This window comes from Phoenix dactylifera, chromosome 8, assembly GCF_009389715.1.
Source record: "Phoenix dactylifera cultivar Barhee BC4 chromosome 8, palm_55x_up_171113_PBpolish2nd_filt_p, whole genome shotgun sequence".
NCBI classification, from domain to species: domain Eukaryota; kingdom Viridiplantae; phylum Streptophyta; class Magnoliopsida; order Arecales; family Arecaceae; genus Phoenix; species Phoenix dactylifera.
Genome location: NC_052399.1, coordinates 17,158,491 through 17,173,076, shown reverse-complemented (window position 1 = coordinate 17,173,076; position 14,586 = coordinate 17,158,491). Strand labels below are relative to the sequence as shown.

The 14,586-nt window shown below is 39.9% G+C and overlaps 3 protein-coding genes across 8 annotated transcripts; 1 reads left to right on the top strand and 2 right to left on the bottom strand.

Annotated features, from left to right (window-relative positions):
• Positions 1–248: 248 nt before the first annotated feature.
• On the top strand, positions 249–2,183 carry LOC120111601 (dynein light chain LC6, flagellar outer arm-like). The gene is made up of 2 exons (XM_039129098.1): positions 249–1,603; positions 1,776–2,183. Exons 1-2 carry the CDS (start codon positions 1,466–1,468, stop codon positions 1,926–1,928), a joined length of 291 nt encoding a protein of 96 aa, XP_038985026.1. The 5' UTR covers positions 249–1,465; the 3' UTR covers positions 1,929–2,183.
• A 197-nt stretch (positions 2,184–2,380) lies between these two features.
• LOC103710917 (hydroxyphenylpyruvate reductase-like) lies at positions 2,381–6,215 on the bottom strand. Its single transcript, XM_008796845.4, has 2 exons — positions 5,663–6,215; positions 2,381–3,102 (listed from the first exon to the last, which is right to left on the bottom strand). The coding sequence occupies exons 1-2, from the start codon at positions 6,092–6,094 to the stop codon at positions 2,584–2,586; spliced, it is 951 nt and encodes a 316-aa protein (XP_008795067.1). The 5' UTR covers positions 6,095–6,215; the 3' UTR covers positions 2,381–2,583.
• Positions 6,216–9,173: 2,958 nt separating this feature from the next.
• LOC103710918 lies at positions 9,174–13,552 on the bottom strand. 6 transcript variants are annotated; one of them, XM_026806178.2, is made up of 6 exons: positions 13,299–13,551; positions 12,990–13,172; positions 12,665–12,723; positions 10,851–12,542; positions 10,283–10,412; positions 9,174–10,005 (listed from the first exon to the last, which is right to left on the bottom strand). In XM_026806178.2, exons 4-6 carry the CDS (start codon positions 12,534–12,536, stop codon positions 9,356–9,358), a joined length of 2,466 nt encoding a protein of 821 aa, XP_026661979.2. In that variant the 5' UTR covers positions 12,537–12,542; positions 12,665–12,723; positions 12,990–13,172; positions 13,299–13,551; the 3' UTR covers positions 9,174–9,355. The 6 variants fall into 6 exon arrangements, with proteins under 6 accessions (XP_026661979.2, XP_038985022.1, XP_038985023.1 ...); XM_039129094.1 differs by having other exon boundaries at positions 12,649–12,723; positions 13,299–13,550; XM_039129095.1 differs by having other exon boundaries at positions 12,649–12,723; positions 13,305–13,550.
• Positions 13,553–14,586: the final 1,034 nt, after the last annotated feature.

Genomic DNA, 14,586 nt, shown 5'->3' with positions numbered 1-14,586 from the left:
TAACCATGGGGAGAAATGGATTAGATAACCCAAATGGACACAAATGGTTCGCAAAATCGGTACATGGTGTATCACACCATGCCGGTATTGAGTTTATTAGAATTTGGGACAAGTATATTGGCCTGATCATTGTGTATTTGGTTTATTGTAATATTTAGTCTAGAATATAATTTCATATATTTCATCCAGAGCATAAAAAATTAAAATAATAATTAATTTGTGAGTTTACACTCATTACAAAATAGTATATGCTGATAACCTTAAAAAAATAAATAAACTATGTGATAAAAAGGATGCCATTCAACCTCATTGGGCTCCGACCACTTCATCTATGGTACAGGTTCCATACGGAAAATTGTTCGGGTGAAATAAAAATGGGTCCATTTCAGCTAATTTCGTATGCTGAAATCCAGAAATCTATAATTAGGAACGGATGCGGATCATGTTAAACATAATGCTGTGATTCTGTTTTCTTTCTTTCTTTCTTTCTTTGGTACAAGATGTGATTCCGTTTCGTTTTTTCTTTCTTTTTTTTTTTTTATTATAAAGAGTGGGCTGCATGAACGCGAAGAAATCTTTCCGAGTCATATCCTAGAGTTCGGGAAAGGACATCTTGATTGCCACTTTAAAGAACGAGGAAAGGACATGCCCTCGCTCTCTTCTACGTGGGCGAAGATTCATGAACCGCTTCCATGCGGACGAGCAAATTCTTTCATCTGCTCTTATACTCAATTGAAGATAGCAGCACATAAAAGAGTTATCTTATAAAGCAAGCTCACTCGCATGCAATCCTGTCATACTGTCAAAGTGTCAATCTTATGACTACTCGACCACTCAATTATCAATTGGCTGCTGGGGCGCCCTCAATTGCTTTTTCTGCAGCAATTTGAATTAATAACCTTTATAACTACTGTTCAGATACTTATAATAATTACGGAGCAAAAGTAGTGATATTCCTTCATGTTCGCGAGGACTTCTTGTCGGAATTCTGATAGATGAAAAACATGATTTCAATAATATAATCATACATGTCTTGATGATACTCGTGGAGAAAGAAAAAAAAAAAGATTATGATAGAAGGGCACCCTGTCTTGATGTCATCGCCGGAAGCCCGCAAGATTTAAAAAATTTAAAAATATTACTTCATGTCTCTTGCAATGGAACACTGAGTGAGCTTTATTGCCTCATCTCCTCTGTCCGCGGCATTATTGCACGTGGAAGTGGCTAGTAGTGGCACGTCAGAGAGAGAGAGAGACAGACAGAGGCTTTTCTTTGCCTTTAGTAGCTAGCATTGAGAGAGACAGAGAGCGACTTTTGTTCGTCTTTAGTAGGATTCAGAGAGGGCAAGAAAGCTTTAGTCGGTAGTTTTTCTTTCGTTGATTCCTCCACATTTGGAAGGCTTTTAGAGTGATAAAGAAGGACCCTTCCGGGTTTCTTTGATTTTGGAGAGAGAAAGAAAGAGAGGATGTTGGAAGGGAAGGCAGTGATCCACGATACGGACATGCCCGTAAAGATGCAGCTGCAGGCCATGTCCTGTGCCTCCCAAGCCCTCGACCTCTTCGATGTCCTCGACTGCAAGAGCATCGCCGCTCACATCAAAAAGGTATCTCTCTCTCTCTCTCTATATATATATATATATATAATCATCAAATTATCTCTTCTTTATATCAAAGAATTCGAAGGTTGGAACCTTTTTGATTCACCTCCAGTTCCTGCATCCTGGATTGATACTAGTAATGTATCTTATTTATGTTGGGGGTGACGGACGGTGGCAGGAGTTTGACATGAGGTATGGGCCTGGATGGCAGTGCGTGGTGGGTTCCAACTTCGGCTGCTTCTTCACCCACAGGCGGGGCACCTTCATCTACTTCTGCTTCGAGACTCTCTACTTCCTCATCTTCGAATCTGCTGCTCTTACTCCTGTTTAGCCAGCCTCTGGCGCCCTCTGCTTTATATCTTGCAGAGCTGATGCTGCTTACCCTCAGGGCCTTTCCTCTTCTTGTGTCGAAATACCTTTCTTCTCCTTCTAACTGCCTTGATGTACACAACGAAAGTTCTTGTAAGCAACGAAATAAGATAAATCTTCTAGCTTTATCTTTTGATGGTTTAACCTGTTCCTGTGTTTGCACTGAGAACAGCAGTCCAATTGGTATGAATTCTTACAAATATTCCTTTCCTGTTCACCATCTTGATTCTGAATGGTAGAGAGAGTGCTAGCATTCGAGACAGGAGAAAATAAAAAAGCAGCAGCAGATTGGAAAAAGTTATTTGGAACTTCACAGGCATGAAGTTCCAGGTCCCGAATCGAACATCGCATTTGTAGGCTTCCTGCACCCTCAAAAGAGATAAAGACGCCTGGTATTATAGGTGCAACATAGAATTAAATCAAATGGCATCGCCAACCATAGGCAGAATTGGAATAACCCCAAGGAGATTATTGCAACATGAAGTAAACATCCATCCATCCAGGATAAAAATGACAAATGGACTCCACCACTAGATGAGAAAGCAAACAAATCTACGATAAAATCCTTCATCATCTCCCCAAAACAACAAAATCCCTCCTGCATTCTATGCATGCAATCACACCACCGGAGTCAGCAGGGGCTTGTTGGTAGCATGCGCCTCCAAGTTCCCAAGAACCAGGTCTGCCATTGCTTTGCGAGTCTCCCAGGTGCCGCTCCCCGCATGAGGCACCAACACCACGTTGTCCAATCCAAATAGCTGCTCGGGAACATGAGGTTCCTGCTCGAACACGTCGAGGGCAGCCCCTCCGAGGCGGCCCTCGAGCAGTGCCGAAACAAGCTCCGGCTCGTCTACGTGAGCCCCCCGTCCGACGTTCACGAGCACACCCTTTGGACCCAAGGCATCCATGACCTCACGGTTGACGATGTGGCGGGTTTCCTCCGTCAACGCGCATGCTACGATGAGAACATGGCAGTTGGCTGCCAAATCGACAACACTCGAGTGGTATTTGTAATTTGTGTGCGGCTTCTCTGATCTCGAGTAGTAGCTGATGGGGCAATCAAATGCTTCAGCTCTTTCGGCTATGGCCAAACCAATCCTGCCAAGCCCGATTATACCAACTGTTTTGCCACTGAACTGCAAGAAAGAAAGGGAAAAAAAAATTTATGGCATGGTGTCAGTTCTATTTATATATATTCTAATACAAGTTTCTTAAATTAAATGACACGATGTGGGACCTAAGTTCTTTCTTAGTGCAGCATGTCTGATGGTGGTTCTCATTTGTTGGAAATGGTTTTCATGGTACTCGAACTTGCATAGAGAGATGCACTATTTTAACCTTGATAGCTTTTAATTTCCAAGTAAAATTGAAAGGCGTGAAATCAGACATCCGACAAACAGCTGGAATGCTGCACTTATATTCAGATTGATCTTGGTGGAATGCAATTTTATTGAGGAAATGAGGCTGCCTTCAAAATTGATAACCAAGAGCTATGACATTATGATTATTTCGTTGTGCGTACTCTAAGGAATCGAGATATGCATGAAGGCGAATCTAATAAAATTAGAGTGAGGCAGCTGATAATAGAAAGGCGTCTGTGGGGTGTTATGTGATAAAGGCAAGACTTGGTGGCTTGAGGGCAAGTATATCAATCCAGCAGCAAGGCCCACAGTGTTGCATGGTTATGAATGTGAAGGAACAAAGAGAGTCTAAGCAAACAAGATAAAAGAGGCGGATAGAAATGTTGAATGGATATTTTGTGAAGCTAGAAAGAAGAGAGTGAAGAAGGCTCCTGTAAGGAGAAGAGCTTGGATCTATGGGAAAAGGTAGGAAAAGTAGAAGGAAAAACATAGAGCAACATAAACATAAGTTGCTAGAAATGATCTACAGAAGCCGGCAGCAATACCAGATTTAGTCATTGATAGAACAATCAGCGAACAAAGTTTTATAAACCAAACCCTTATTTGACAATACACCAGGTTATGATATTATGCTATTAACTATACATGAACCCTTTTTTGTTTCAGATATCTCATTATTGGTTGCTTATCTTTTAAGCTGTTACATGCTTTAGGTGTATAAACCAGATGCATAGAGTCCTCCTCCTGAAATATGTCTATTCTCCGATGTCAGGTGGAGTTAATCTAATTAGAATTTGGACACATAGCAGCAGTCCTCATTTTAATTTGCTAGAGTTGTCTCTTGTGATAGGTGAAGGTCCATCCTAGACACAGAGTTGATTCACAACTTCCAGATCTTCAAATATTCCATCTTTTATCTTACCGAAGATCTGCAACTGAAAATAAGAACTGTTCAGATAAGCATATCAGCAGACGGAAGTTGAAATATTCAAGATTTGGTGGTCTAGCAGGGTACTAACACTCCTTAAAATTTGGGAAAGAGGACATAATCGAACTAATAAAGCATCATGATTTCCAGAAATGATCGACCTGATTTCAGATATGAACTAGGAATCAGCTTACAAGATGGCATTCCTTCAATTATCTTTTATGACAAATGAGATATTTTCTCGATCAGTATAATTGGCCTATTAATTTGAACATACCCCATGTAGTCTAGGTCCACTAGATTATCCAATGAGCTTCATAAAGATCGAGATTTAGTATGCCATGCAGACTGTTAGCAACTTCAATTTTTAGTTCCACTTTAATAGCCTTTTTATATTGCACACATTTCTTAATCTAAAATTTCATAATGGAGCTTACGCTAAAGTACACCAAGCAATATTCCTCCTCAACTATGGGGAACACCAAATATATTCGAATAATATTTTGATGCAAATCAAGATTCCTAATAGAAATAGGATTTTCCTAATTTTTGGGTCTTGCAAGGTAGCTTTCTTTCCGGTGACATAACTTGAGTTATACATGTTCCTTTGGGACATGATACTAATTGTCTTGAAGTTAACAAGAAGTTTTATATTTTGAGTTTTAGCTAGTTTGGTGATTAGGAGGGTCAAAAGTTGGCTTAAAGTTTCAAAATGGGATTAGTGTTGAGTTTCTGCCATTTGAAGAAAATTTATATATTATATTTGGGTTCAATTAAAAATCTTAGGTGGTATGATATTGGTTGGAAAGAATTTTTCAAGTGTCTTGGTTTACGAGGTATTCCCCGATGGCTTTGTAAATAGAGGAAGACATACCTACGAATTCAATAAGGAATATCTTTGAGTTATAAATAAAATTTCTTCTCATGGTGGATTCTGCAAAACCCCGAGGATCTCCCAATTAGTCCCTATGCTTCTCGTACGCATTATAGTTTGCATTTGATCTTTGCATCTCCCACATGATACATAGGCAAAAAGAAAAGAGGGGCGCGGGGGGTGGGGCAGAGGAAGTAGTGGAAGAATATGGGTGCAAAGAGATAGAGGTCTAGAGGACATGAAGGTGAAAGGAAAGAGAAAAGGACATAGGATGAAAAAGGAAAAAAAAAAAAGAACTCGAAAAATAATGGGAGAAAGTCAGCAATCAGAGATCAATAGGATATTTTGTCCACTTCTTGAATAAGCTAGAATATTTTAGGTTGGGTTTGAACTGAAAAATAAGAGATCGACAGGATACGAAAGCAAACAAAACAGCCATGCTATCTGATGTAAATTCTTAATAAAAGACACGATTTTTTTGAGATTTCCATGAAAGAATCCTAATAAGAAGAGAAGAAGAATCCTTCCCAAACCTTTGAGGTGAGCTTATAATCGCCCTTGGCCTTCCAGGCCCCACTCCGGACGTAGCGGTCGGCCTCGCAGATCCGGCGCATGGTGGCGAGGGCGAGACCGATCGCGAGGTCGGCGACGTCGTCGGTGAGGACGTCGGGGGTGTTGGTGACCCGGATCCCCTTCTTCCGGCACTTGGCGAGGTCCACCTTGTCGAGCCCCACGCCGAAGGACGCCACGATCTCAAGCGCCGGCAGCGCATCAATCATCTCCGCGTCCGCCCCGACCCCGGAGTTGCCCACCAACGCCCGGATCGAGGCGGCGTTCGCCCGAAGGAATTCCCGCCGCTTCTCCGGCGGGGTCTCCCACAGGCGGAAGAGCTTGCACCGCTTGCTGAGCTCCTCCTCAAGGTAGGAGTTCGTGGGGAAGGTGAGGAGGACGCCAAGGGACTCCATCACCGGCAGCGGGGCGGCGCAATCGCAGAGCTAGGGGTAGCGTTAGGGCTTTTGTCGTCCTCGGTTCCTCGTTTTCCACGTCTTCCACTCGGCACTTGGTTCGATTTCGCCGGCGAGAGTGGACTGGTGGTAAATAAGGGGACGAATGCCGAATTCCGGATCAGATGTTCCAACTAGAACAGCTGGCGTCGTTTCAAGCAAGCGTTTGCATGACGCGTATCGTCCGTGGTACTGTTCGAGGCTACTATCTATCGTTAAGGCTGTCGTGTTGGGAGAAAGTATCTCTGGATTTAGATTCTGCGCTGCCTACCTAGGCCGGCTGTACTGTCGGACATGGGAGTTGGCGTGTATCGTTCTCTTAATGGACGGTTCAGATCGATGAGAATGAAGCTAGTCCTTGATCAGTTTTATTTTGACCAGGGACACAAATATCCGTCTCTGATCATCCGGCACATGTATACAATTATTAGGGCTCATTTGGTTTGCAGGAAAAGAAGGAGAGAAAGTGTGGTCAACGAAAAAGTAATGAGATGCCTCTTATTTGGTTGGAGTTTTCAAAGGAGAAAGATGAAAAGTTATATTCTTATGGAAATATTATTTTCACATTTCATGATAAAGTCTTTACATGAGAAACATGAGAAAGTTACTTTTCCATGAGGCGAGAATCACTCTATCTTTATTTTTTCCAAAAAAACCTTTCAGCGTTAAAGAGACATTAAAGATCTAATTTTTATTAAAGATATAATAGGAATTACACATAACTTTTCCAAGAAAGTGGATAGTCAACCAAACATAAACACTTTGGAAATCTGTCATTTTTCCATGTTTAACCAAACATGCCAAAAGTACATTCTCAGGCATTCTCTTTTTAGGAATCTTCTTTCCATGAATCATATTTGTAGAAGGAAAAATGCTTTCCGCGAACCAAACGAGCTCTTATAAGTTTTGAGAACTCATGCAAGCTTATTTTCTTGTAGCCTGTCTTAAATCTAAACATAATGGATGTCCTACATGCAATGCACATAATCTTGCAGAGACCACACCGATTGGGACATTTATATGGATCAGCTCTATTTATCAAAAAATAATGTTTAAAGACCTAAAGAGTGTTGATGTGAATCTGAAATTGCTTAATCTATCCTAGATTAGTGAAAATATATGTCAAATTATCGACTAGATATATGTTGCATATTTCAGATTATTACTTTTGTTCCATAGTCTTATGCAGGCAAGAGTGATTTGATTGGGCCGCCTTCGCTTATTTGTCAACCGAAGATATAGCATAGATATGTAATGACGAGCTGAAAATTTAACTAAAATTGAAGTTTGATTTGTTTATTTGTAGATCCATTTATTATACAAATGATTCCAAGACGGTATGCACGCTCTGGAGTTTTATTATGTGGTCATGGCTGCCTAATATGATCATAAAGATATAAGAATGATGGAGTTTGCCTTAAAATCGGGTCAAAACAAGTTTGAATTGCTTAATGTATTGATTAGATGCATCATCCCAATCAATATATGTTGTACCGGTCCGAATCGGACGATATAGAGCATATCGTACCTATCGTGCCGGCTCGGTACCGGTACTCGATACGAGTGGCATACCGACGCTTAGTATGCCAAAAAAAATTCCGTATTATACCATTCCGATACTATGCTAGTATGGCATCAGTACGAAGTCCAATACTGGAATGGCGAACCTTGATACCAATCATAACCCCAACATGTCTAAACTTCTAAATTTTTTATTTGGTTAGATGGAAGAGCCTTGTTGTGCCAGTTGGCACTTCTCTCCTCAGCTAGCTAAATTTCTTAGTTTTAAAATCATTTCCACTATATTCCTCAAAGAAAAAAGAGAAAAAATCTGTTTCAAAAATCATTTCAAGTATCTTGCAGTTCATTGCCAGTCAATCTTTCTATTTCATGCAAATAAGATGGTACCAAATGCTTCATGGCGAAGGAATTAAAACTGCAAAACCTTAGAGTGTCTGAAGCTTCAAACAGCAATTGCATACTTGCCCTCTTCCAGAAAAAAAAAAAAAAAAAATTGCATAGTTGCATGGCTTTAGCTTAGCTTTTATTGCATTTTGGTTTTATTCCATTCTATTTAGGTTATTTCTTAAAATCTTTATACTGCACCTTCCTGCAAAAAAATCTTCTCTCCCCATCTCATCATGCTTCTCCATAACACTCAGTTTTTCCATCCAAATTTAACATCTCCACGACAAAGCTTTCCTCCAATTCATTCTTTCAAGCCCTCACAATTATCACCTCAGGACGATATGCTTTGAAAGCTCATTACCGCTGCCTTCATGTACTATCTTCTTGCCAAAGCGAATGATTTCTTGGCTTCAATAAATCTACACCATCTTGCAACCCATAGTTTCTAGCCTGGGAACTAGCGGTAGAGGAGAAAGCCCACGGGAAAACCAAAGTGGTAAGACAAGTATCTACATTGATCCATCCGTCACATTGAAGCCTTAAAACATACTATATTTCCAATCAACCTTTAGCCATCGTCATGTTTTCATCAAAGCAGCAGCATTTTCTTCAGGTACAAAGTCCCATTCAGCTTACAAGAACAAGGAAGGTCAAAGGCATAGAGTTTTCCAAAAGAATTATATATTATTGTGAAGAAATTATTCAAATCTTATCAAAAAAGGCTCATTCAACCTATGATTAGTCATGTTGGTTTTTGTTCGAGTGGAATTTACCACTCTTTGTGAAATTGAAGCTAGATATAAGCACAACAATCATGACAGTATCATGGTGGCCAGATGAATTAACCTGCTCATATTGAAAATAAAAATGAATTTTGATTCAGGATGTTGTTCCATTTTAAGTTCTCAAAGAACAAATGCAAACTCTGCCTATCATTTAGCTTCTAGGCCTGATACTTTGTGAAAAAGAGATAAATATTACGTCGAAAACCAAAAAGAGGAATTTCATAACATAACAAGAATCATGAAGATTTATGCCTATTGATCATCACCAGTGCTTGCAAAAAAGCAAAAAAAGGAACTTTCACATTTTAAGTCAGAACAACCTTCTCAAATAGCACTTGGACAATGTCAACGCCTTAACTGATGTTCGATTCTCTTTTCCATTGATTATATTGTTCCATGCGTTTCCATAAAAGCAGAATGTTTTCGCCTTTTCGGACTACAAAACATAGCATCATATGTAAAATAGAAAAGTTAGCAGTTGTTTGGTATACAAACAGAACTTAAGGTGCCCAAAAACATAAAAGCTTTTTTAATATATTAATTCTATAGCAGCCTCTTCGATGAGCGAAGCCAAGACATACTCTCCTACTTCATCTACAACTTGGTCTGTCTCTTCCATGCAAATCCAATCCACCCAGCCAGAGTCCCACAAAGCATTTATCATTGGGTCCTTGCATTTGAGATCTCTCTCCAGTCTTCTATAAAGGCTATCTGTAGCAGCATCATCATTAACGATACTGTAATTAGTCAGTTTACTGATCTCGTTACTGATTTCATCCACCAACAGGTCCATAGTGTAATATACTGTTCTGCCCCACAAGTGGGTTTGGAGTGATGAATGAATCAAGTGCTTCCGCTGGTGGCTTTTGCGCATCATTAGCTCTGCCGCAATGTCCAAGAAGAGCTTAGCATTTCTCTTTCCAACCTCATCTGTGCCTTTAATCTGATGGTATGAAGGTCTGTTATCATCAACATTGAAAAGTTCTCGTGCACGGTTAATGAATGGTTGGTTGCCCAAAAGTAACAGTTTGAGGTCATCTTCTATTGCAGCTGCTTCTCCTGTAGTCGCTTTCTTTTCAGGAAGTTGAATATCTTCTTCTCCTGACCCAGAGATGTTTCCGTCTTGATTGATCTTTCCAATAACTTCACATAATTCTTTCCAAGATTTTACTGTGTCATCTGCAGTTTAAAAAATATTTAGTTGACTATAAGTTTTAAGACTACGTAATGTTTTCTGCTCTGGTCTCACTATGCAGAAGAAGATACTAAACATGGATTCAAACTAAAGTTACAAGTTCCATGTACCAAGTTATTAGCTAGCTAACAAGCAACTTGAACAATCTGAATTGAAGTGCACATACAGACATAACTAGTAAAAATGTGCAAGTTGAAGCAAGACCTATGACTAGAAGAAGAGGATTTGTAGCTAAATCTCAAAATTATATAAATTGTTTACCTCTGTTGCATGGTTCTGTATCTTGGTCTGCCTGTTCAGAGAGCTCTTCACCTGAGAAAGTGCTTCTTGTTGTTGAAAGACTATCGGTTTTATTATGAGAATTGACTTCTTTGTCATCTTCTTTGCATTTCTTATCATCATTCCACAGTAACAAAAAGAAGAAGAAGAAGAGAACGGTCAGTGATGCACCAATCTAATAAAATTTGATTGCATGGTAACTTAAACTAAGACTACCAAAAAATGTATAAAAATAGAATCACTATATCTGTAAAATTAAATGATTTCCTTGATTATATTTCTATTGGAAATCACTTATACAGTGCATTGATGCCAATAATCCATGCTTCTTGAAAAATCTTTTTCTTTTCTTTCTGTTTAACTTTTTGGGAAAAATATGGTGGGATTACCACCTTCTGTGGTTCGAAACCAGAAGCTCTCCTTAGCAATTGCCGGAAGGAGAGCGGCAGAAACCAGCAGACAAAAACCTACTGGCTGCTAATTGAAACTATTAGCCTTTGTTTAACAAACAAGTTATAATGTAAAGAAGATATTTGGAGAGGAGACTCACAACTTCTTTGCTAGAACTTCTAATTGGTTTTGCTCCTGTGGTCTTCTTCTTCTTTGTGGAACCTGAGAAATTTTGTGCTACCGATTTTGATGAGCATTTTAGATTTTGATTTTGTGATGTGCTTATTTGAGTGGAACCATTATTCCTTGCTGCTGCTAGTCTTTTATCATGCTTTGCAGCTGCTGTAGAGGTCTTGGAAGGTGATATCAACACCTTTGTGGCTTTGAAATCCTTCTTCTCTTCTTGTTTCTTCTCATTCAAAAATAATTCTTTCTGTTCTTTATCAGATTTTTTTCGAGTCTCAAAAGCCTCTTTCTTCTGCTGACTCCGACACGAAGAAGCTACGGAAACAGACTTAACATTTGGAAATGATTTCTCTTTGATTTTCCCCTTGGGCTTCATTTTTTTCCTTTCCGCTGTTCCGGTTACCATATTTTTCTGATCAGAAACTTTCTCTTCCTGGCCCAACTTGGTGGATCTGATGTCTTCCTTAACTGCCACCTTTTCCAAAGTAGGCTCCTTATGGATCTCACCTCTCTCCCAGCATGGTAAATGCAGAGGTTTCATTATCACAATTGGTGGCACGTCATCATCCCCATAGAAATCTCTGGCATACTGTTGCAGCTGTGGAGTATCAGAGAAACAAGGCTGACATCTGCGGTGTTCAGCTTGTAGACTCTTCAGAAGCCCTTTGAATTGCATCGTTTCGATGATTTCCTGGAGTGTCTTTCTCTTTGGATCTGGAATCTGTGGTATGAATAGCAGCTTCCTTGCCTTGGGCATCTCAATATCAAGACTATGCCTTGGGGAATTTATGTTCTTCCCCTTCTCTTCTTTTTTGACTGGCTGTGCAGTTTGTGAAGGGACTTCTTCCAGACCCATAAGCTTAGCAATCAAATTTCGAGCTTTTGGCTTCTTAGGCTGGTCTGAGGCACGAATAGAACCAACTGCCTCTACCTCTTGCTCACTATGCTTATAATTGGCAACCTTGCTTTGAGAGTACCCCAGTGTCTTGCTCGAAGAAGCCTTCTTATCATCAGAGGATAACGACAAGAGGTTCTGCCTACAGAGGCTGTCTCCTATCACTTGTTTCAGCTCCTCAACAAGATTCCTCGAAGATCCGTCGATGGAAAGCCATGGTTCCTGCAACCAATGGTGGCAGCCACCACCTTCAAATGTTTTAGAACCCAATGTTTCAGAAGAGTTCTCTTGTTCTAGCTCTTGCTCTCTTTCATAAATGAACTCTGGTTTCTGCTTCTTATTCATCCTGGCCATTATCTTTGAGGCATTTTGCAGCTTCTCGAGCATGACCAGCGACTCCTGGAGATCCAAAGCACTTCTCAGAAGATCTTCTGCAAAATGTTTTGATCGCCCATCAAGATTTGGTGCCTTTGACCATGAGTCGATCATCCGGTCCAGCTTCTGAGCTCCTTTGGAGACATGCAACAGCTGCAACTCGCTGTCCTCTTGGTAGGCCATGACCTTCTCTTCTTCCTTAACCCTGAAGGGCATCAGATCTGAGCCACGGCGGCCTCTTCGTTCTATAGGCTCTAATGCAACAGACTGGGAGGTTTTGGACCTTCTGCTTGTCCCCCATTGGACTGTTTCATTCCCAACTTCAAATCCAACAGGAAGGCTCTTTGTTAAAGATCTGTGAACTGCTGATCTTAGATTGCCTTGAGGCATATCCTACTGTGGAGAATTGACAGGGGGCAAAAAAAAAATCACTGACAAGGTCAGATGGCCCACACAAAACCAACTCCCCAATCCAAACATTACTTCTACAAGAGAAACTTACATGATTTGGAACTTACACAGCACTGAAAGCTTCTAAAAATCTACTCCCAAGAGCCATAAAACTCCCCACAAGCGTCTGATTCAATGAAGAACAAGATAAAGGCAAAGACTTGGTGATTGCCAGGGCTATGAACGTAAGAGATTTAGAAGAACAAGAAAAAGGTAAAGATTTAACTATTCCCAAAGGCTGTAAAATTAAAAGACTTCTTCGCAAGGTGTGATTGAATTGTTTGGTTAAACAGTTTTCTTTTGTATTGCCTTTCCCTTCCATGATCAAACAAGTCCTAAATGCAAATGGTTAACTACCAAAATTAAATAGGTGAACGGAAAAAGAAGATTCACCTGCAAACCCAAAGGAATTCCAGGTGCTCTTTCCCCCTACTTCCATGGGTTCTTTGAGATGCCCTGCAGATCCTCTTCCATGAGAGGCCACAATTTCTATCTTCTGGTGCATGTACTTCTTCAAAAATCTAGTGTTTAATTCTTCACAGCATGGCTCATTTACTCTGAATTAACATGGTGGATCTGCCAGTTTTGTAGATGTCAAGAAAATAATACACCATTTTTTTTTTTTGAGGAAGAAAATAATACAACTCAGTACATGAAAAAAACTACTGAAGGAAAGCAACATCTGGTTAAGAAAAAGGATACCGACACCTCCATAATTAATAGAAGAGTGTAAAGGTCAGTAAAGAAAGAGCCAAAGAGGAAGCCAACTCGAAGAAGGCATTGAGAAAGATCAAACTGCCAAGAAAAGTTCTCACAGATCTTGTTTCTTGGGCCACCATTCATTCCTTGACCGTGATAGAGGGAAATCGAGGCCATGCGGTTGGATGAGATCAGAAGTATCGATGGGGGCAATACTTTATAATTTTTTATGTGGCAACATGGCCGAGAACTATTATGGTGGTCCGCGTCCGCTTAAATTTTTTGGTCAGAGAGTGTCGGAACTCCTCAGACATACCAGCGGTTGCTCTCTCCCTATGCGCAAGAGTCCTGTGGTCTTTTTAGATGCAAAAAAAATCATATAGGAGTCTTTCTTTCTCTTTTTTTTTTTTTTTAGTTTTTTTCAATCATAGTCTGATGACTCCATTCGCAGAGAAAGTCTATGATTTTTAGATTTTTTTTAAACAAATACTAAAATATATAATAAAATAGAAAGTTGGCTTTATATTTCCTCTATGACGCCAGCCCTGTATAATTTTTGTTCCAATATCCATCCATTGGCTATCTCGCACAAGGTAAATTGTCTACTGTTTTAGTGGTCTTCAATCAATAGATTATTTAGGGTAAATTGTCCACTGGCAAAAGAAAACATGCAAGAAATTGCTAAATGGAATCACAAAACTCCCATGTTGAGTTGGATGCAGCATCTCATGTTACTTGTGAAACCTTTACATGGCCAAGTCCAAAATTGCCTAGGTTCTCGACAAAAGGTGAAATGAAATGACGCTAATATATGCTAAAGAAATATTGGGTCAAGCATGTTTTACTCATAGATGTCTCGAAAACTTTATGATGATTAGAATACAAAGATGGTAATTTTATAACCAACAAGTCAGCTTCTATCTATGAGCTGTCCAGATGCGAACTCTTCTTCGATCTATTCAACATGTAAAAAAAAAAGTGAGAGAAAATAAACAAAATGTGAAAGAAAAATATGATTCTAAATAGAATCGGGACGTCGTGGTATTATAATTTTTAACACACCAAATTAGACGTCTCAAAAGTCATTTTGCATTTTGCATCGCATGAGGGAACTATTTACTTATCTGAGCGATGGTGAGGAATAGAGGGCCTTTCAGGTCAAACATGTTTTCCGTAAAGTTAATGGGGCTGCGGACTGAATGGCTGCTTGTGTAGCCAGTCATTCCGGTAGTACCCTATGGACTAGTGATGGAGAGTTGCTCCTGGCACTCTAAAGTATTTTGTTTTTTGA

Excerpts from the sequence above, each read along its gene's own strand:
- LOC103710917 (XM_008796845.4), bottom strand. The coding sequence starts at position 6,094 with ATGGAGTCCCTTGGCGTCCTCCTCACCTTCCCCACGAACTCCTACCTT. Across the intron at positions 3,103-5,662 it reads ATTATAAGCTCACCTCAAAG|TTCAGTGGCAAAACAGTTGG; the intron begins GTTTGGGAAGGA and ends TCTTTCTTGCAG.
- LOC120111601 (XM_039129098.1), top strand. The coding sequence starts at position 1,466 with ATGTTGGAAGGGAAGGCAGTGATCCACGATACGGACATGCCCGTAAAG. Across the intron at positions 1,604-1,775 it reads TCGCCGCTCACATCAAAAAG|GAGTTTGACATGAGGTATGG; the intron begins GTATCTCTCTCT and ends GGACGGTGGCAG.
- LOC103710918 (XM_039129097.1), bottom strand. The coding sequence starts at position 12,536 with ATGCCTCAAGGCAATCTAAGATCAGCAGTTCACAGATCTTTAACAAAG. Across the intron at positions 10,413-10,850 it reads GAAGTTCTAGCAAAGAAGTT|AAATGCAAAGAAGATGACAA; the intron begins GTGAGTCTCCTC and ends AATGATGATAAG. Across the intron at positions 10,006-10,282 it reads TACAGAACCATGCAACAGAG|ATGACACAGTAAAATCTTGG; the intron begins GTAAACAATTTA and ends TTTAAACTGCAG.